Source organism: Conger conger, chromosome 2 (genome assembly GCF_963514075.1).
Source record: "Conger conger chromosome 2, fConCon1.1, whole genome shotgun sequence".
Taxonomy (NCBI): domain Eukaryota; kingdom Metazoa; phylum Chordata; class Actinopteri; order Anguilliformes; family Congridae; genus Conger; species Conger conger.
Genome location: NC_083761.1, coordinates 21,434,312 through 21,455,185, shown reverse-complemented (window position 1 = coordinate 21,455,185; position 20,874 = coordinate 21,434,312). Strand labels below are relative to the sequence as shown.

Below are 20,874 nucleotides of genomic sequence, written 5' to 3'. Positions count from 1 at the left end.
CGTAAAATACCAAGCGCCGCTCTGCTACATTATTCGCTCGCTAGCACCCCGCCCCACCCGGTCTTTCCATGTGGTTTAACCATTGTGAACAGATTAGAGCCAAAATGGTGGTAAATGGGGTACCATATCACGTTTGGCCAATCAGCATCACCCTCTACTGTATGATGAGTGCGTGAGCGGGCACTGGAAGTTACATTTTTCTAAGAAAATAATATGAGCTAATCGATGATTGGTCTAATCTCTTCATCTGAGAAACTCAAAACCAATCACCGACGCCAGCGCGTTATACGACAGGATAAGAAATGAGCTCACCCTACATAAGCTCCTCCCACAAGCATTTCATCACTCTCTCCTTCATTCTCGTTTGTGCGAAGGAAAGGGGCTGTACTCTTTGGTACTCCGTCCGGCAGTCGATTCGATTTGTGTGCTCGCATGACAGCCGGGAAGTACAACTGTTTTAGCAGCCTAGCGACAGTTTCGGTCACCACATATAATTTCATTCATTCATTGGTAGTATTTTTGCCGCAATTAATAACAACCACGATCCACAGTTAATTCTGCATTGGCTAGTTATTGAACTGATCTGTAGTGAGACTGAACATTCTGGCGAGCTGACGCCTGCTATCTGCTCGGGTGAAAATCGCGGAAAGGAACTGAAATTATTGCTGCTGTATATACAGTTAAAATGAACGAGACGGAGTACCCTCTCCCCCTTACAGAGTATGACTTCGAACGACGATTTGACGAGAGGGGTGCGATCGAATGGATGCAAGAAAACTGGTAAGTATACGATACACGAGCAACAGCATTATATTAATAAAAATGCTTTACAGCACAGTAGATTGCCTCCCATCATGCACATAAAGTGGGTAGGTCCATTGGTCTCCTCCACAATGTCATGCTCAGACTGCTTTCTGGCGGTAGTCTACAGTTTCCATTTGAATAGCTAGCAAGTTCTTTCATTTAGCCTTTGCTAGCTAATAATATTGGGAGAGTTTTGAATCCAGCCGGCGTGCACTAACCCATTTCGGTTGGTTATGAAGACAACATTGTGTCGAATGTGAATGCATGTGTTTAGATTACTGTACTGACTTCAATGTCCTTGAGAATGGAATACCCGCAAACTTCTACCAGTCTTCGAGAAGGCTTTCCATAGCTTACTATAGACCGTCTACAAGAGTGACAATCTCTCCACGCGTTTTATTGTTGCGGTGATGTCAAATTAAGTAGGCCTACAAATGAAATGTATCGGTGGTTAGTTTGATATTAAACAGGGTGGACTCAGCCAATGTGTGTCTACTTATTTTCTAAACGTCTAATTATTTAAATTCATCATGCAGATTAACTTCGATGGGATGATGATTATCAGCCGTTTTTTTACGATATCCATTCTAAACACTGAAGTTTGACCGTCAATTCACAGGCGTTCATACCGAGGTATACCTTGAAAAATAACCAGAATGTAATGGCATCATAAATAAAGGGAAAGCCTCTCTGCAAAGCAGTGTGGCACAATAAAACATACTTAATTTATTGAAGAGCAATGAATAACATGACATGGTATGATGTTAAAAGGTTTGCATTTCACAGGGGCGTGCACGAACACACACATGTTCCACAGCTTATGTTTCTATGTCATCTTATACTTGCATCTGTGAAGCTAGTTCAGGAAATTGTTACTGTCATTACATGTTAGTATCATGCGATCGTAGACATCACATACTGTTTATGCTGTATAATTTTCTAATTTATGTTCCATGTGTAGGATTTTATAATAACATTGCGACACAGGTGAGGGGTCATCAGCCCTGGGTATGAAGAGTCACAGGGTGTGCTGATTTTAATTGTTATGCAGCAATTAATGTATCATGAATGCAGTTAATTATACAATTAACTTGCCTCACACTGTAACTTGTGTCTTAATTGATTTTAAGGTGACACAAAAAAAGACCAACCAGCCTCAGTGTTCAGGAATTCAGCATTTTTTAAATAAATATTTATTTGCCATTTTTGATACTGTACACTAACAATTACAAATAACGGTGACCTGCCCTAGACTCAAATCCTCAACCATCTAGTTCAACCGTTGCTAACCTTGTTTAGCGTACTTTGTGCTTTGTAATGTAATGTAGGGACATCCATGCTTGTCGATCGTGGACTTCCTCTTTTGCCTCCACCCATGACATGTGGAATCATCATGAGTTGAGTGTTGAGCCATACTATCTGGTGGACACAGTTGACTGACTGACTCTAACCATTATAGGTACATGTTTCTTAACGGTATCTTTAAAAGTTCAATTTCAGTGTCAGAGCATGGGACAATCTGCCCTCCTTCCATATTTTGTGCTTTACAGTATTTGGACAGGAAAAAGGCAGAGAGGGTAACAGCTCGAGAAGGGGCCGCAGCTGAGAAAGTGCTATTTGTGGGGGATCTTGAGCTTTGCGCGCACCTGCATACGGCTCACAAGCCTGCTGCCCTACAGACTACACCGCCCCTCTCGCCAGTGCCAGAGCATGTTTCACGCTGGTCTTCTAGGAGGATATTTAGTGCTGGTGACTGCAGGGAACTCCAGCCTTAGCTGTTAGGCCAGATACACACTATGGGTCTGATTTACCTTACATAAGTCTTTTAGCATCATGTGGAAAACCTTTTAGCACATGCAAAACCAATCTCATGGCCAGTGATTGGTTATGGTATTTGTTTTGCACCATGATTGGTTCTGTTATTAGTTTTGTGTGTGCTAAACGGTTTTGCATATGCATATAATAAAGGCATCAAGGTCTTCTGACAAGCACATCATAGCACACAATTGCTGTCCTTTTGAACATCACACAAAATGGGGCGGCCTGTAGCGTAGTGATTAAGATAAATGATTGGGACACGCAAGGTCGGTGGTTTGATCCCCGGTGTAGCCACAGTAAGATCCGCACAGCCGTTGGGCCCTTGAGCAAGGCACAGCCGTTGGGCTCTTGAGCAAGGCCCTTAACCCTCACATCGCTCCAGGGGGGGATTGTCTCCTGCTTAGTCTAATCAACTGTACGTCGCTCCGAGCGTCAGCCATTAATGTAATCTAAATTATTAGTAATTAATAGTAGTTGTTGTAGAGGTGATAGTAATATAATGGTAGTAGCAGTGGTGGTTGTAGCAATATTGTGTTGAAAATGATGATGGTCACAGTGGTGGTGATTAGGCAACATATCACTGCAGCAATCAATATCAGCTCCCAGCTGAGATCTGTCCAGCTTAAGTGTTTCGCAAAGAAGGCAAAGTACTTTCCCCTTTGCGCCACCTCACTCCCCAACTAAGATCATTAGTAATCTATTTGACTCTATCATATCTTTTTTGGCTGGAAAGATATATGACCCATGAGGCCACGCTGTCTTTGGCATCATTATACATTTTAACGTTATTGTACATTTTGTTTAATATCTGTTCCCCCTCCCCTCTACCCCCATTTTCAAGTTTTGACTTGGGGGGCTGGAGAGTATGCCAGTCAGAGGGAATGAGGGTAGAAACGGGGGTGCTTTGCTTGCGTTTGACACCAGTCCTCTCCTGGTCCGCGTGATTAATGGGCTAGGTCTGCATCAGCACCCATTTTGCTGATTAGCGAAGAAATGTAGCTGAAAGAGCATACTTATTCTTTTTTTGTGCTTTCCTTACCCCGTCCCTTGCTTTCCCTTTCTCTGTTACTTTCCTCATTCCCTGAGCTGACATAAGTGGCCATTAAGCCAGCTTTCTCCAGAGTCGCTGTTTGACCTCTCGTCTTCTGTGTCCTTCCCTTCCCTCGTCACTGTGATTGTTTCTCCCTTTCTCTTTCACTCTGAGCATCACTTCTTTTTCTTAATGGCGTACACACGCCCCACTGTTTCGGAAGACTGCATTTGAGGACAGTATGTGCCTTAAAATCTTTCAAGCAAGCTGGGGTTTAATTAGCGATGCTCCCCTAACTTCACTCAGTGTATGGCTTGTCCCCTATGGATGTCTGAGAGCAAAATGCATATTTTATTCTGGTACCAAAATTGACTATAATCTTAGTTAGAGTCAATTTTGCTAATTGTTCTTTAAATCAGGCTTCACTTTTCTTTGATTCTCACATTTTTTTTCTGCCAAACTTTGTGCAGCGTTAATATTTGAAAAGGCTTACTTAATGCTTATTTACTTAACCCCTTTCTTAAAGTCGTTGTCAAAAGAGCAGGTGAAAGTTCAAAGTGTGCTCAGACAGTTATGTCAGTGGTATGGGGTCTGTGAAATTTCATATCACAGAACAGATAAGAAAGTGCATGCATTGCTACATTTATGTTCTTTTTTAACAAATTTAATCTCAAGTTGCAATATGGGGTCTTGCGCCACGTGCAAACAGTTACCCTGACACACACGACATCACACTGCCAACATCAGTATTTTCCCGGAGTGCACAGCACAGTTTTTGCATTTCTTTCATTCAAGAGAGAAAGAACTGTAATATACATTATTGTAGTCTCAATAAGCTGAACAGGAATAGGTATTTTTGTTCCTCTTAATTAGACATTCTTTAATCGATGTAAGTTATGCATGCTGTATATGCCATTGTGTTCATACTACAATGTCAGTTTAAAATTATAAATCCAAGTACAATTCTGCTTCAAAAGCTAAGGCAGTTCTTAAAAATATTCCTTCCCCTTTCAACAGTTTTATTTAGAATATGCTCAAATTGATTCCAGCCACCATAAAGAGGCACACTTCCTCTCTTTGTGCCCCTACTCCTGGCCCTGCTCTGGGGCAGTGGTTCTCAGATTCTGTCCTGGGGCCACCTGTGTATGCTGCTTTTCACAGCAAGTCCTGAAGGGTAATAAGCTGTTAATTGTTCTTAATGAGGCACTTTTGATGTCTAGTGGCGGACGATTTATTCTCATTCAGCCACGAGCAGAGCAGGGCAGTCCACCTTCGTTATGCAGGTGGAAAGCAGAGAGGCGTGCGTTTGGCTTGCGTTTCGGCCACCCTATGGCTAGCGCCACACGTCTCACCCACCAAATTGTATGTTTTTGCTAAAGCGCAGTGTGGGGACTCATCATTCCTGTACGTCATGCTACACTGCTCCGCACCTGTCTGAATTTTTGGATGTGTGTCTCTTTTCCCGTTGAAACGGATGTCCCACAATGGCATAAAGAGAGACGGGCCCGTATTCACTGGAGGAAATTGTAATCAGCCAGATCAGTTCTCAGGCGGCAAATTTTTTTTTGTTGTAATCTGCAGTGTGCTCCATGGTAAATTATACAATTAGAAAGAGATTACATGTTTTCATTGATTCACTGAAGCAAAAGCAGTCATGCCAAATTAAGAGTTCAAAGCAAATGCCAACTAAGGGCAAAACTGTCAGCTGGGATAAAGGCACAGCATGCATGAAGAGGCCCCGGGACCTAGTCTGAGAGCCCATGTGCAGGGAGGGGTTGGACCTTTGATTTCCTCTGAAATTACAAGGAGGTTAAATGCTTAGTGGGGCTTCCGATGCCTAAACGCCCCTGTGGAGAAATCAATCTTGAATCGATAACGTGTGCAATTTCCACGGTCTGCCTGCCCGTGAGAAGGGTTGTCTTGTTTCAGCATTTTCTTTCCAAAGACATATCTCTCCACTCGGGCCTGCTTGTTAAACGAAGAACTCATCAATGATTTTAATTTTTTGTGACCGTTTACCCTTGTCTGTGACGGGTGGGGGGGGGGGCTCTGTAATAATGTGTCTGATAGAACGTGTCTTGGTCTGTAGCAGTCTCTAATAGGGGTGATGGGTTGGTGAACATGGGTGTCAGGGTGTTTGGTTGTATGGTTTAATGATGCATATCTTGGTCTGCAATGTCTTGTTAGGGCTCTATGCTAACTTTTTGTCTAAGGAGCACATGAATGCTTCCCAATTAGTAGATGTGTGTGCAGTAGTTTTCCAGTTAGCACACGTTGATTTTCACGAGCAAATGCTCCTAAAATGGGAGCACTGTGAGCCCTGCTTGTGTGAAGGGGTGTAATGAGCCGGTGGGGTGATATCTGAGTGTATAATGTGTGCTGTCCAGGTGTGTAATGATACACGTGTGACTGGGATCCTGATCTAGCATAACAAAACACAACGCAACATAATGACGAAAACAGGCCATTCAGCTCATGAATGCTTGCCTATTCCTACCACTGAAATGCTTATTCCTAATGCTTAGTTTACCTAAAAACTAGATGTCTATCACCATATCTAGCCTAGTATTGAAAACCCCCCAGAGTTCCTGACTTCACCACCTAACCTGGCAAGCTATTCCACACAGTGGCCACTCTGTCTGGGGGAAAAAAACGTCCTAATGTCTGTGCATTATCTGTAATAGGCACTTCCTGCTTTGTTCCAGGAGCAAGTCCTTCGTGTTCTGCGGCCTGTACGCGGCGCTGGTGTTCGGGGGCCAGCACTTCATGCGGGAGCGGCAGAAGCTGGAGCTACGCAAGCCACTGGTGATCTGGTCACTCAGCCTCGCCATCTTCAGGTGAGCCAAACGCCGACCGCGAAACAACGACCGCCTGACCACGAGCGACGTCCGCTGAGGACTGACGCCATGACACCGTCTTCACGCTTCGCAAAAGGAGACTCAGGGGTGATTTGATGGAGGCTTTTACTTTCATTAAAGGGATTAACAAAGTGAACTATAGGCTGAGCTCGGTTTGCAGAACGAGGGGGCATAGATGCAAATTAGCAAAGGATACCTTCCGCACAGACGTTAGATAGTATTTTTTCCACAAAGAGAGTGGTCACTGTGCGGAATAGCTTGCCAAGAGGAGGCAGAAACACTGGGCGTTTTCAAGACCAGGCTTGAGAAGGTGCTAAATGCTATTAAGCTTTGAGGCAAACTAAGCAGTAGGTGCACTTTAGTGGTAGGAAAAGGCGAGCATTGCTGGGCTGAATGGCCTGTTCTCGCCATTATGTTATGTTACGATAGCTGAGCGTGAGGTTGACCAAGACTCCAGCGGACAGAGAGCTGGGATGAGGGAGCTTATGGCTGAGACAAACTGTATCTGACCGAGCCTCCAGTTCACTGACACCATGGCGTTCAAGACCAAGTGAAGTGACAGTTGAAAAAACGTGCTGTCTGACTGTAGTCTCGTGACTCCAGTTTCGGTATCAAATCTAATCTGGCCATCTATCCGTAAGCTGTTTTTAGAGGAGGATAGTTCTCACTTAATTCTCAAGAACAGAGATGTGTTGGTTTGCTCTGCAAATGTATGCTTGGCAGCCCCTTGGCACGATTACTAAAATATGTTTCCTTCTTGTTGTGTGTATTAAATTATTATTTATTATTATTATTTATTGCTGACTGACACTGTGGTGTACTGAACCAGTGAAAAACTGCCCCAGAAACATGGTAAATCTTGCAAATCTTTTAAAGAATTTAGTAAATAAGTAAGGTGGTTGCACAGTTTGCCTTCTGAACATGGCTGCTTTGTCATGTGTGTCCTAAATAACCTATAGCCATTTGTGTATCATAGGGTCTCCAAGGTAACCCTTAGAGACAGAATTCTCACTGTGACCTTTCACGGGGCTGGTTTCCCTAGAAACATGTTACACGTACGCGCAATCGCATGAATAGTTCCTTGCAAGATCACAGGTACTGTATGCGTTAAGATAAAGCTGCACTTCGAACGAGTAATCTGAGGGCAACAATCACCAGAGATTATCTTGTATTCATGTACTTAATGTCAGTGTAACCTCAGATAACTGAGGTTAGCTAGAAAAAACCCTCATGACCCTCACAAATCTTTTATTTTTTTACTTATGTTGTCACCAGGAATGTCTTGTTGACATAATTTTAATTCTTATGGAGAGGGTGGGGAACCACATGTCAGCACTGGAATCAAGATATGCAGCAGTATATACACTCAATGAGCACTTTATTAGGTAGACCTGTTCCCAAGCTTATTAATGCAATTATTGAATCAGCCAATCATGTGGCAGCAACTAAATGCATAAAAGCATGCAGATGTGATCAAAGGTTCAGCCGTCTTTCAGACCAAATGTCAGAATGGGGAAGAAATATGATCCAAGTGACTTTGACCGTGGAATCATTGTTGATGCCAGACGGTGGTTTGAGTATCTCAGAAACTGTTGCTCTCCTGTGAATTTCACGCACAGCAGTCTCTAGGCTTTGCAGAGAATGGTGAAAAACAAAAAAACATCCAGTAAGCAGCAGTTTTGCGTTGTTTATGAGAGAGGTCAGAGGAGAAGGGCCAGACTGTTCGAAGCTGACAGGAAGGTGACAGTAACGCAAATAACCACACATTGAAACAGCGGTATGCAGAAGAGCATCTATGAACACATACCGAGTCAAACCTCAAAGTGGATAGGCTACAGCAACAGAAGACTTAATAAGTCTAATAAATACTTAATAAAGAGCTCACTGAGTGTTGGTTATTCCTCTGTGCCATGTGCAGAGCAGGAATTTAAAAACATGACTGTTTAGCCTGTGGCCCTTCCCTGGATTCCAGTCTATTCATCGGAATTGAATTCATAGGAACATTGGTGACAGAATTGTAAGGTAGCTGACTTTTAGGAATGTAGGTAGAAGAGAACAGCGGATAGGTGAAGCAGTGTACAGTGCATGTATGCAGTAGAATAGACCCCCGCAACAAGCATCCATTACCCCCCCCCCCCCCCCCCCCTTATCACACTGCATAATCCTAATCCCCATCTGTACTGCAGCAGGAACACCCATCCATGCAGTTCCCAGCATGCACCTCAAACAGGCACGCCAACAAAACAAAATGCTGCCTAGTCTATAATCTACAAAAAAATATGTATATATGGGTGTTCCAGCCTCGCATTTATGGGAATGTGGATGCTAGTGTCCTCCCTCAGAATCTATAAATATACAGCAACAGAATGAAAATTCTTTTTTAAATTGTTTATATCCTTTAAAGGTCCTCTTTTCTTCTCAGAGAGTCAATGCAGGCAGCTTTCCATGCACTGTGGATAGAACTGGTCTGGGGGTTGTCCTTTTCCTGATGGGTGGGGCCACAGCTGGAATGGGTGACTCTCTGAGTGATTGACACTGACTGGGTCGATGATGGCACCTGTCTTAGCAAAACAAACAAAGCTGCATTCTGCTTAATAACTGAATAATAAAATAGCAGCTCACTTAAAGTGTATAGCGTGGTAACTCTCTGCCAGAAGAGCATGGGATGAAATTCTATCTGAAATAGTTTAGAATTTTAGAATTTAGAATAGAAGGCTTATACAGAAAACTATGGTTTGTAGGTTTGTACAAAATCACATTTTGACATGCATATGATCATATCTGCATGTAATTTTGACAGTAGATCTGAGTTAATTACCTGCTGGATATGTGGAGGTACTATGTTTGAGGGCTGGGTGCCAGTCCCCTAAGTGGGCTGTGTGCGTGCTTTAAGAATAACATTTTTATAATCAATTTTAAGGAAGGAGAGATGCCAGAGGCTTTCTGAATATATTCGGACAAATGTATAGCAAAAATATACATTTAATAGTATAACAAACACAGTGCAAAAAATAAGAGTACATGTGAAAAACAATGAGACAATACATGGGCAAATGTTTCTGCTCATGCTTTTTTCAGTGCTATAATCAATTTTAGACATGAAGACTGCACAAATGATCAGTCCCAGGAGTGTTAGTTCAGACACAATGTCTTATGAATAGTGTACTTGAGAAAGCGATTATTCAGTCATGGCAACACTTGCAGTATTGAAGTTGATTTGAGATTTAAATATCACAGGTGCGCTTTAAACCATGGCAAGCGAATTGTTTTCGGTCTCAGTTATTTTTATAAATCAAGTGAAAGCACGACTTGGGAAACTGATTTTAAGATTACATTTAAGTTTCAACACAGGAATATATTTTTTTAAAAGAGACCTCAGCAGTCTGTTTGTCAGGTGCATCACAGTGTTGGAAAAAAAGGTTTAAAGGCAGACAGGTTTGGCCTGGAATGTTCCGTACATGGGCAGTGTGACCTATTCCAATAGAACAGCATATCACGCTATACAAGAAGTGAGTGCAGGTGGCATGATGCACATTTGCAAACAGTATGTATTAGTCACTCAGTGAATTGCAACAGACAGTAGTCTTGAGTCAGAGTACAGTATTGGTACTGTAAATAAAATGTAAGAGGAACAGAGACACAAAGAGACCACATGCTTCCGTTAGCGCGTGCTGCTGGTTTCATCGCCTTCGTCCTGTTTAAGGTTCCTCGAGCAGTACTGCATTGTCTGTTTAAACTCCAGTAAATATCTGTTTGCAGACACCGCTGAGACCCTCCGTCAGGATCGTGTTTTCTTCCCTTATGGGGGCGACATTGGCTCAGGCGGTAAGAGCAGCTGTCTGGCAGTCGGAGGGTTGGCGTTTCGATCCCGCCCTGGGGGTGTCAAAGTGTCCCTGAGCAACCTAACCTAACCCCCAAACGCTTCTGACGATGCTGGTTGGTGCCTTGCATGGCAGTTGGTGTGTGAGTGCGTGTATGGATGGGTGAATGAGAAGCATCAATTATACAGCGCTTTGGATAGAGGTTGTATAAAAATACCGACCGTTTACCATTTCCCCCCCGCTGGCTGGCTGTCTTGAATGGCAGGAGTTCACTCAGCAGTGAAGTGCGGCGGTGCGAAGGGTGTTAATCACGTCAAGTCCTCAGCAGCCCTGTCTTTCTCTGTCACTCGGTTTCAGGTTTCCGAGGCAACCTGCTGATTGGAGGATTATATTAGATGTTGCCGGACCCAAGTTCAATACACTGAGGGCTGGCCTGGGTGTCACAGTAATGCAAACTCATTCCCAGCATGCAGTACTGTGCAGTACAATGTGCAATCTACTGTACAATATACTGTACAATTATGCAGTAAAATATGCAATCTACTGTACAATGTGCGGTGCAATATGCAATCTACTGTACAATGTGCGGTGCAATATGCAATCTACTGTACAATGTGCGGTGCAATATGCAATCTACTGTACAATGTGCGGTGCAATATGCAATCTACTGTACAATGTTCTTGCTGGTGAAGGCCACCCCTCAGGCCAGATGCTTGGGATTTTTGTATGAAATATGTGGTGGGATGTGTTCGACGTCCCACATGCCGTACATAGAGAGGAAACTGTCTGACTGGAGCTCTCTGTGCTATCTGCCCTAATCCAGATCCAGTGGGAGATTGTGAGATGAGGGGGGAGGAGGGGGGCCAACCGTGCAGACAATGACATGGAAAAATGTTGTCGAACAGCCCCTTACATGCCAAGATGGAATGCCTCCCGGTCTGCCAAATCTAGGCTAGACTACATTTTTTTATTTGATTTACAAATTATCTGCCTAGTAAGCATTCAAATACAGATGCAGTTGAATGATTGATGGCCTACTTGTTGAGTATTTTAGTACCCGACGTGGTGCTGCACATGCCCGATACCATAATACCATAATTTGGAGTTCTGTCTGTGTTCATGTGCGAAGTAACCCCATTGCCGTTCTACGGTTCTCCTCCTAAACACATGGTGTTGCCAACTGCTTATTTTCATCTCCCAGACTACACAGAATAGAGTCAGAGGAAGACCTTTCATATGCAGCTTTAACATGTTGTCCATGGGCACCAGATAGATCGGTGTGGGACCCTAAAGAGCAATGACACCCAGCTGCCCATTTGCTGAATATTCTAATTAACTGAATTCAACAACAATGTTTTATTGCCAAATTCAGAGTAAAAATATAATTTTTAAGCTTTTAAATGCAAGATGTCACAGTGAAAGTAACACCGGAGCGCATTGTTTGGAGGCCAGACAGCTTCACCAGTCACAACAACCATATCAGCTGCGTTTCGCAGCTACATATTAATGTATTTGCTTTTGTGGTCTGTATGTCTTAATGTCAAGAGTAAATGTTCAGGGTAAAAAAATCTCTTTTTGTTTTAATAGCCCAATGTTGGTAATCTCTCAGCCTCACTTAATTCTTGCCACAAAACTTTGAAGCCGTGAAAAACATGGTTTGGTGGCACTCAAAATGAAACGGAGTAGAGTAGAGAGATAGATTTGGTATTGTTACGTTCTCCTCTTTCTGTTTTGGGATCAATATGACTGAATTTGATAGAGCAGGTCACATATTTCTGAATTACATTATGTGTGAATTACAAAGACCAAATTAAACTATAACAGACTCTGGTTTCATGTTGATTTCAGAACTCTTAATTATGTGGATGCAACATTGAAAGATCTAGCTATATCAACATACAGGCAGTGAACAAAACCAAAATAGAAGCACTAATGTAAGGTCACTTAATAACGTGTGTGGCCAGTATAGCCTGTGTGCACCATGGTATGGATTCTAATGCTATCTGCTGGAGGACTATGACACCACACTTTCATGAGAGAGTCAATTAAATCATGCTTTGTTGGAGGAAGTGGAAAATGGTGACTCATCATTCCGTAAATCCTACAAATGCTTGATTGGATTCAGATCAGATGACTGAGAAGGCCATAACATCTGGATAACTCTCACAGTCCTGCTTCTCATGGGAAACTACTTGCGCTGGGTGGACAGGCACGTTGTCATCTTTTAAGAGGTCCGTCTGTGTGAGAAAGGGGTAAAACAAATGCTTCAGCATTTAACATGGGGTCAAGATCACTGCATACCATTATTTAACGATTGACGTCGACTTTCATTTCTTAGAGTGTGAAAATGTGCTCCACACCAGTTAATTATGGAACCACCAGAACCCTTCACTGGATCACAATTGTCTTTCCTTTTTTAGCTCACTGCCTGTAGTTAGGGGTTATACCCTATTTGCCCTTGTGCAAGACATTTCTGCTCTTCAAAAATCAATCATAAAAGTGCTTGTGTCCTGTACGCCAGTAGCATGATTAATCAGGGTGACAGTTGGCGGAAACGTTAGGTACTATAGTCATGCCACCTGGAATAAGGTTACTTTTACCCCCTTGTATTTTATGTAATGTGAAAGCAAGGATTTAAAAAATATATTTTTTTATATTAGATATAAACATTTATTGTTTTATATATTGTATAAAAAAGGTTGCATTTTTATTTATTTCCTTCTGAAGTCAGTCACACCCTAAGTGCTCGCTGTTGGTCTTTGCCACAGGCTTGAGCCAGTTTGCAAATGCTAATTATATTCAAGTTACATATTAAAATTTTTAATTTTTATGAATTATGTATTTGCTTTGTCTTATGTTATTACTGGTGATCATTATGAACTGAATAACTAAGAAAGGCTTATTTTTCCTCTGCTGGTTTCCTTTGCAATAATATAATAGATGTTAAAGCACTGAAAATTCACTGAAATGTATATTTACAGTGTCCTCCATAATGTTTTGGACAAAGACCCATTATGTCCTGGTTTGCCTCTAATTTGCCACAATTTTTTATTTGGAATCACACAATTACTATTCTCAGATTTTATTAAAGGGTATATTTATACATCTTGGTTTCACCATGTAGGTGTGTTTAATTGCCTCCTTAATGCAGGTATAAGAGAGCTCTCAGCACCTAGTCTTTCCTCTAGTCTTTCGAACACCTTTGGAAACTATTATTGCTGTTCATCAACATGAGAAGAAGCCATTTGAGACAACAAGAATAAAGTGGTTAGAGACATCGGCCAAACCTTAGGCTTACGAAAGTAAGAAGAAAGAGAGCATTTGTGTGCTAATTGCAAAGGGACTGGCGGGCCAAGGAAGACCTCTGCAGCTGATGACAGAAGAATTTTCTCCATGATAAAGAAAAATCCCCAAACACCTGTCTGAAAGATCAAAAACACTTTTCAGGAGCCAGGTGTGGATTTGTCAGTGACCACTGTCCACAGAAGACTTCATAAACAGAAATATAGAGGGTACAGTGCAAGATGCAAACCACTGGTTAGCTGCAAAACAGGATGGTCAGGTTAGTTTGCCAAGAAGTACTTAAAAGAGCAACCGCAGTTCTGGAAAAAGGTTGTTTGGACAGATGAAATGAAGATTAACATGTCAGAGTGATGGCAAGATGGCAAGTATGGAGGAGAGAAGGAACTGCCCAAGATCCAAAGCATACCATCTCATCTGTGAAACACAGTGGTGGGGGTGTCCTGGCCTGGGCAAGTATGGCTGCCAAAGTTACTGACACACTTAATTGCTCATATAGCTGCTGATGGTAGTAGCAAAATGAATTCTGAAGTGTATAGACACATCCTATCAGCTCAAGTTCAAGCGAATGCCTCAAAAGTCATTGACCGGCAGTTCATTTTACAGCAAGACAATGATCCCAAACAGACAGTTGAAAAAATGGTTGAAATTGAATGCTTTTCATATGCAGAAGAGAATGTCCATGAATCGCAGACTACAAGCAGTCATTATATGCAAAGGATATACAACGTATACTAAGCATGACTATTCTCATTTACATAACATTGCTGTGTCCCAAACATTATGGTGCCCTGAAATGGGAGAGACTATGTATAAACATGGCTGTAATTTCTACATAGTGAAACCAAAATGTATAAAAATGCCCTTTATTAAAACCTAACAATGTGTTCTTTAACCACATTGTTTTTTTTTGTTTTTTTTTGTGAAATACAGAGGCAAATACAGTAAATCAATGCTGGTCTTTGTCCCAAACATTATGGAGGGCACTGTACCTCCATCTTAAGAACTACTGATTTTAAAATGTCCTTTGGCTCCGAATACTGTATATCAGAATGAGCCACGTTAAGAACGCAAGGCAGATTTCATGCTAGTTTTTTGGAGCGGAGGGATTCCCTGTCTTGCCATCTTACACCTCTTACCTGCGGGGCGAGTGAAGGTGCAGCAGTGCATAGCCACCCTACAATACAATGTGTAATAATCCTGGCAGCCTTCTTAATAGAATGAATAATAACATTTATCTGGTTTGTGTCCCCGGCAGCATCATCGGGGCTGTGCGGACCGGCTCATACATGCTGCACGTCCTCTACAACAGCGGCTTCAAGCAGTCCGTGTGCGACCAGAGCTTCTACCGCGCCCCCGTCAGCAAGTTCTGGGCGTATGCTTTCGTCCTCAGCAAGGCCCCTGAGCTAGGTGAGACAAGCTAGGGGATTTGTGAGGTTGGGGGGGGGGGGGGGGGGACAATGGGGTGAATCATGATTGGTCATTGGTATGAGAGGGAAAGCAAACCAGCCATGGTGGTGGGGTCGGACTGACCTTGAAAGGCAGCTGGGTTTTTACTCTTTAATTTCCCAGAAGGCTTTGGGACTATGGGTCAGCCCTCACTGCTGCAAGGCTCGGCGCTGGGGCCCTCTTACAGTGATGTAGTTGTCCTCTCACCAGCTGTGAGGCGGTGAGGCGGTGACGTAACCAAAACGCGGGGAGGAGCGATGCTGAGGTGGCTGAAACCGCTTCTGCAGAGAGAGAGAAACACCACCTCCTCTCAGAGATAGAAATAATGAAGGCTATCAAGTTTGGTGGTGTCTGTGTGTGTGTGTGTGTGTGTGTTTGTGTATGTGGATATAGTATTTATATATACAGTACTGTGCAGAAGTCTTAGGCACCCTAGACTTTATTATATATATGTTATATATATATTTTTTTTTGTATAAAAGAATACATTTGAGATTTCCAAATATTCATTTTCCAAAATATTTAATTTTACATTTTTGTATTTTATTTTTTTAAAGTACCATATTACTGTAAGCAATTGACTGCTTTTTACATAAAAACTTGATCAAGGCTGTCTGAGATCAGAAGCAAGAGCCAACCAAAGTCTGCAGAAGAACTGTAGCGAGTTCTCCAACATGCTTGGAACAACCTCCCTGCTGATTGTCTTGTAGAGCTGCAGGACAGCGTTGGCCATCTCAGAGAAGTGATGCAGTTTTAACGTCGAAGGGTGGTCACAAAAAATACTGATTTGATTCAGTTTTTAACTATTCTGCCAAATTAGTAAAATATTATGTAAAATGTATATCACGTTTATTTAGGACCTTTCATTGATTATTTTTGAAAGAATCTTATCTATACAGAATGTTATACAGGTGCCTAAGTCTTTTGCACAATATATTGTCTGGTATCTTTTTTGTGTACAGTGATGTCCATATGACACATTCTTTGTTGTTTTTGTTTTGTACAAACAAACAGTTGAAATAAAACAGTAAAATGTGGTTAAAGTGCAGACTCAGCTTTAATTTGAGGGTATTTACATCCATATTTGGGTGAACCATGTAGGAATATACATTTTCTCCCCAATTTTAAGGGACCAAAGGTAATTGGATAAATGAACACACACTGAAATAAAGTGATCATTTTCAATATTTCATTGCAAATCTTTTGCAATCAATTTGTCTTCAGTCTGGTCTTCAGCAAGTGAAATGTATGCTCAATTGGATTGAGGTCAGGTGATTGACTTGGCCAGTTGGTTGCTTTTTGCTATATGTTTTGGATCATTGTCCTGCTGTATAATGAAGTGTCGTCCAACCAGTTTTGATGCATCTGCTTGTATCTGAGCAGACAATATGTTTTTGTATATTTTGGCATTCGTCCAGCTGCTGCCGTCAGCAGTGACATCATCAATGAACACTAAGTGAGCCAGTTCCAGTGGTAGCCATACATACCTAAGCCACGACACTACCTCCAACATGTTTGACAGATGAGGTAGTATGCTTTCCTTTTTTCCTCGACACATCTCTGGTACAGGTTCTCATCTGTCCATAACAATTTGTTTCAGAACTGTACAGGCCATTCTATTCTTGAGGCTTGCCAGGGTTTAGCATCTTGTGGTGAACCCTTTGTATTTATGCTTAGTCTTCACTTGATGGTTGTTTTTGACACATCAATGCCTACATCCTGGAGAGACGTTTTTGATCTGTTGAGAAGTTTGCCATTGCTGACCTCACCAGTGTGTTCTTGCTTCTTAACAATGTAACACTTGAATTTGACACAATAATACATTTTCTGGCTATGTGTCTGATTGATTTATTCAGATTGATTTCTTTTTATCTCATGTTGAGAGACACAAACAACAGGCTCCAAATAGAGATGGCACACATAAAATCAACTCTAGACCATTTCCTGGCCCTTTTATGCATGAACCATCAAATATACTTAACACACTGGTCCAAAAACATTTGAGCTGCCAATTGTCCAATTACATTTGGTCCCCTAAAATTGTAAAAATGTATTGATTTCAACTGTCTGTTTGCTACAGAGCGAAAGTGCAGAGTACAGAGCGAAAACACAAAACGTGTCACAGTCCAACTTACGATCAGATCAATACCAATTTCTTCCCTCTGTGTCCAGTACAGTTAGCATGCTGCCTGTAGATATTGTGTGATATATCTGTACTGCATGGGGATGAAATCGGTCCTGATCTTATCGTCTAAATAAGACTCAAACCGTCCCTTTAAAATGTCCTCTTCCCGCCCTTCCGCACAGGTGACACGGTGTTCATCGTGCTGCGGAAACAGAGGCTGATCTTCCTGCACTGGTACCACCACATCACCGTCCTGCTCTACTCCTGGTACTCCTACAAGGACCAGGTGGCGGGCGGCGGCTGGTTCATGACCATGAACTACCTGGTCCACTCGCTGATGTACAGCTACTATGCGGCTCGGGCGGCCGGCTGGCGTGTGCCCCGGCAGTTCGCCATGCTCATCACCACCACCCAGATCGTGCAGATGATGATGGGGCTGGCGGTCAGTGGCCTGGTGTACATGTGGATGCAGGAGGGCCTCTGTCCCTCTTACCTGGACAACATCGTGTGGGGCTCACTCATGTACCTCAGCTACCTGCTGCTCTTTGCTTCCTTCTTCTACCAGTCCTACCTCAAGGGAGGGAAGCGCCCCAAGGCAGACTAGGCCGCCAATCACCGGGAAAGGGGGTTGGAGGGGGCGGGGGGGTGGCTGGTTGGTTTCAGCGGGGCGGGAACATGGGGTGGGTTATTCACTGGGGGGGGGGGTTGCCTTACGTTGGTTCATATTACAAAGCATGGAGCGAAAGAGGAGGGCATCACTGCACATTTCAGTCCCTACATCGGCTGGTTTCCAGGTCACTACATTCATTGCCTGGTGTTTTTTTCCTGTACAGAATCTCCTGGTGACATGCACAGACTTTTTTTTTAATTTTCCTCATTTTAATTTTTTAAAAAAAATTTTATTACCAAAACTGTATAAAAAGCTAACAATGTAGACGAAAAAGGGAGTCGGAAAATTGGTGTGACACTTTTAGCCCGACAAAGGTGTCTCCCCCCACTAAGAGACATTACAATCTGCAAAGGAATGATGAGCTCATACATTTTTAAAGTACGACCTGTTCAGTCTCTTGTCTTGATATCTTAGTTTTTATGAATCGTATCTTTAGGACATCTCTGTCAAAGGACCAGCCTTACCGCTAATCGCTAAAAGTGACAGTTCATTTTAGACGCAGCCTCAATGTCTGAGAATTTGTTCCTGCGTTCTGAACAAGCCAATAAGATTAGCCTTGGCTGTTTTTAAAGGTGGTCATGGTTTATACTCAAAAGGGCTCCTCCGTATCAACAACCAATATATCATGGTTTTGTGAGGAAGACAATGTCTCTTGTTACATGAAGGAGGGATTACATGTCATGTTATCAAACAAAAGCAACTCAAATGGGGATATTACCCAAGTTGCACTGTATGGCATGAATGATCTGTTTTGTCACAATCACATTGAAGCAATATCAAAAAAATGGGGTGATATTAATTCACAATGATTCCTGGTCATTTGTTTATGGAGCTTAAATCATATGCTTTGCCATGTGGCTTCTTGCTGTTATGGTCATCATGTGCCATAGTGGTTAGAAAACCCAATGGCTGAAGATTCAAATTCCTGGTGCTGTACCCCTTGAGCTAGATACTTGAAGGGATTTTCCGCAGTGGATAACCAGCCGTGCCAGTGTTAGCTTGCATGTTAGTGTACGCTAATGTCAGCTCACGCGTTCATGTGGAAGTCTAATGACAAGGATAACTACAAAGCAAGTATCTGTCTGAAAAATATGAACTGTACATGGGATTTCAGTGTAAAAACAAGCTGAGTAATGTCTTAAGCCATTTACATATGGATGACGTCCTTCCACTGCACTTTGTGGTCTGTCTTAATTGCTCTGAAGGAAGTCTTTACCTCAAGCACTGTATCTATAGAGTATCTGAAAAGGGAAGTTACAGTTTGTGAGATTCTTCCTGTAATCTGATTGGTTCTAACAGGTTTTAGGCAGCATTATGTTTCACGTTAGTGGCTGAGATTCCCCGCCTCCAATTGGAGCCCCACGTACATAAGATAATGATTTCTGAGATTAAATAACTGCCAATTGGTTTGTTAGCATATCCCCAAATGCTGGGCAGACTTATCTCCACTCAGACACGTCTCACATGCTCATGGTATTCGCAACCAGTTTCGCAAACATAAATGAACCGTAGTCCTAGATTAAATTCCATTTTGAATGGAGATTCACAACTCAGTTTAATCTGTATCTGTGAAAATGGCCCTTATAGTTATGAGCCTGTGGGTACTCTGAGGGTAAGGTGTTTCATTAAAGTTTTGTTAAAAACAAAGGAATAAAAGGCACCATAAACACACTCTGAATCTTTGGTTGGTTATAGTTCATTAACCTTTTTGTGGCCAGACATGCTATATCCTTATTTTAATATGTCCAAGCTGAAGTGGATACAGGGATACCTAGCTGAGTGTCCAGTAGGCCCATACAGTGTTGGAAACCTTAATTTAATCACTTGAGGTTTGGTTGGTGTGGGAGTGCCCATTTTGTCCTGGGAGTGGGGGATACCATGTGATGCCACCTGTGCCATTGGTAAGCTCTTGGTCTGCCATGAAACCGGCAAAGTTTCCTGTTTTATATCAGCTCCAGTACCCATGCCCAACAGGGCTTGGATGAGACCAGACACATTCGAAACTTGGAACAATATGAGAATGGGGTATGGGTTCAGGAATGAAGGAAATTCCCTCTTATGTGGTTATTGTGTATAAAAAATCACAATAATTTATTTTTCTTAAAGAAATACATGCAGGGCGACTCCAGGAAACTGTACAAATTTACTGTGGCCTCTGTTGGTTTTTAATCATTTTGAATAGTTCTGACTAATTCAGTGTCTCTTTTTTTTTTTTTACATGAATCCATGCACTGTATTTTTATTTCAAAATGTGTGTACAGCTGTTTGTCTCGATGATACTGCAGAATAGCCTTTTAATGGTACAGTTCATTAGTGGACTGGTTTAGAGGGGTTTTTTGTACATTGTTAAGTTGTACTACCGTTATTTGTGATGTAAGGGACTTTTCAAGGAATTATCTTTAAAAATGGAAAGTTACGGTAAAAAAGGAAATTACTGATGCTTGTTAACAGGGATGTGTTTTGTCTGCAGTGATTGTTGCTTCTGTATTTCAGTGCAAAAGAACTGGTCTGTTTACTGTGATATCATTCTTAATGCCATGTCATTTTACTCTTTAATTTCCATACAGGAAGGTCTGTTATGAATTTGTAATACAGTACTGTGGAAATGAACTGTAGAAATATAAAACCCTGAAAGTAATGACTATATTTTCATACATCTGAAATACATGACGTACGTGAGAAAATATATCAATATTTGCCGCTTTCATATATGCTGTCGTATACATATTTCATGTATATTATGGATAAAATGGCTTTATAAAGAAAGCAATAGTTGTGTTTTTGGACTGTATTCAACTGCCCTTGACTCCTGCGTCTATGAAGGATGAGGGTGTGGCACACTGCTGTTTTACTGTCAGAGACAGTGGAGATAAAGTTTATATGAACTTTATTTGCACAGAACCTTGTATGCAGTCTAAAGTAAATACAGGTTGATTGTGATGGTAGTGGTGATAAAAATGGTTAAGTCCATGGTGGTGGTGGTCATATAATTGTGTTTT

At 42.0% G+C, this 20,874-nt stretch overlaps 1 protein-coding gene across 1 annotated transcript; it reads left to right on the top strand.

Moving 5' to 3' along the window:
* The first annotated feature begins 374 nt into the window (after window positions 1-374).
* Window positions 375-17,825, top strand: LOC133122532 (elongation of very long chain fatty acids protein 6-like). The gene is made up of 4 exons (XM_061232546.1): window positions 375-780; window positions 6,358-6,489; window positions 14,890-15,041; window positions 17,388-17,825. The coding sequence occupies exons 1-4, from the start codon at window positions 686-688 to the stop codon at window positions 17,807-17,809; spliced, it is 801 nt and encodes a 266-aa protein (XP_061088530.1). The 5' UTR covers window positions 375-685; the 3' UTR covers window positions 17,810-17,825.
* Window positions 17,826-20,874: the final 3,049 nt, after the last annotated feature.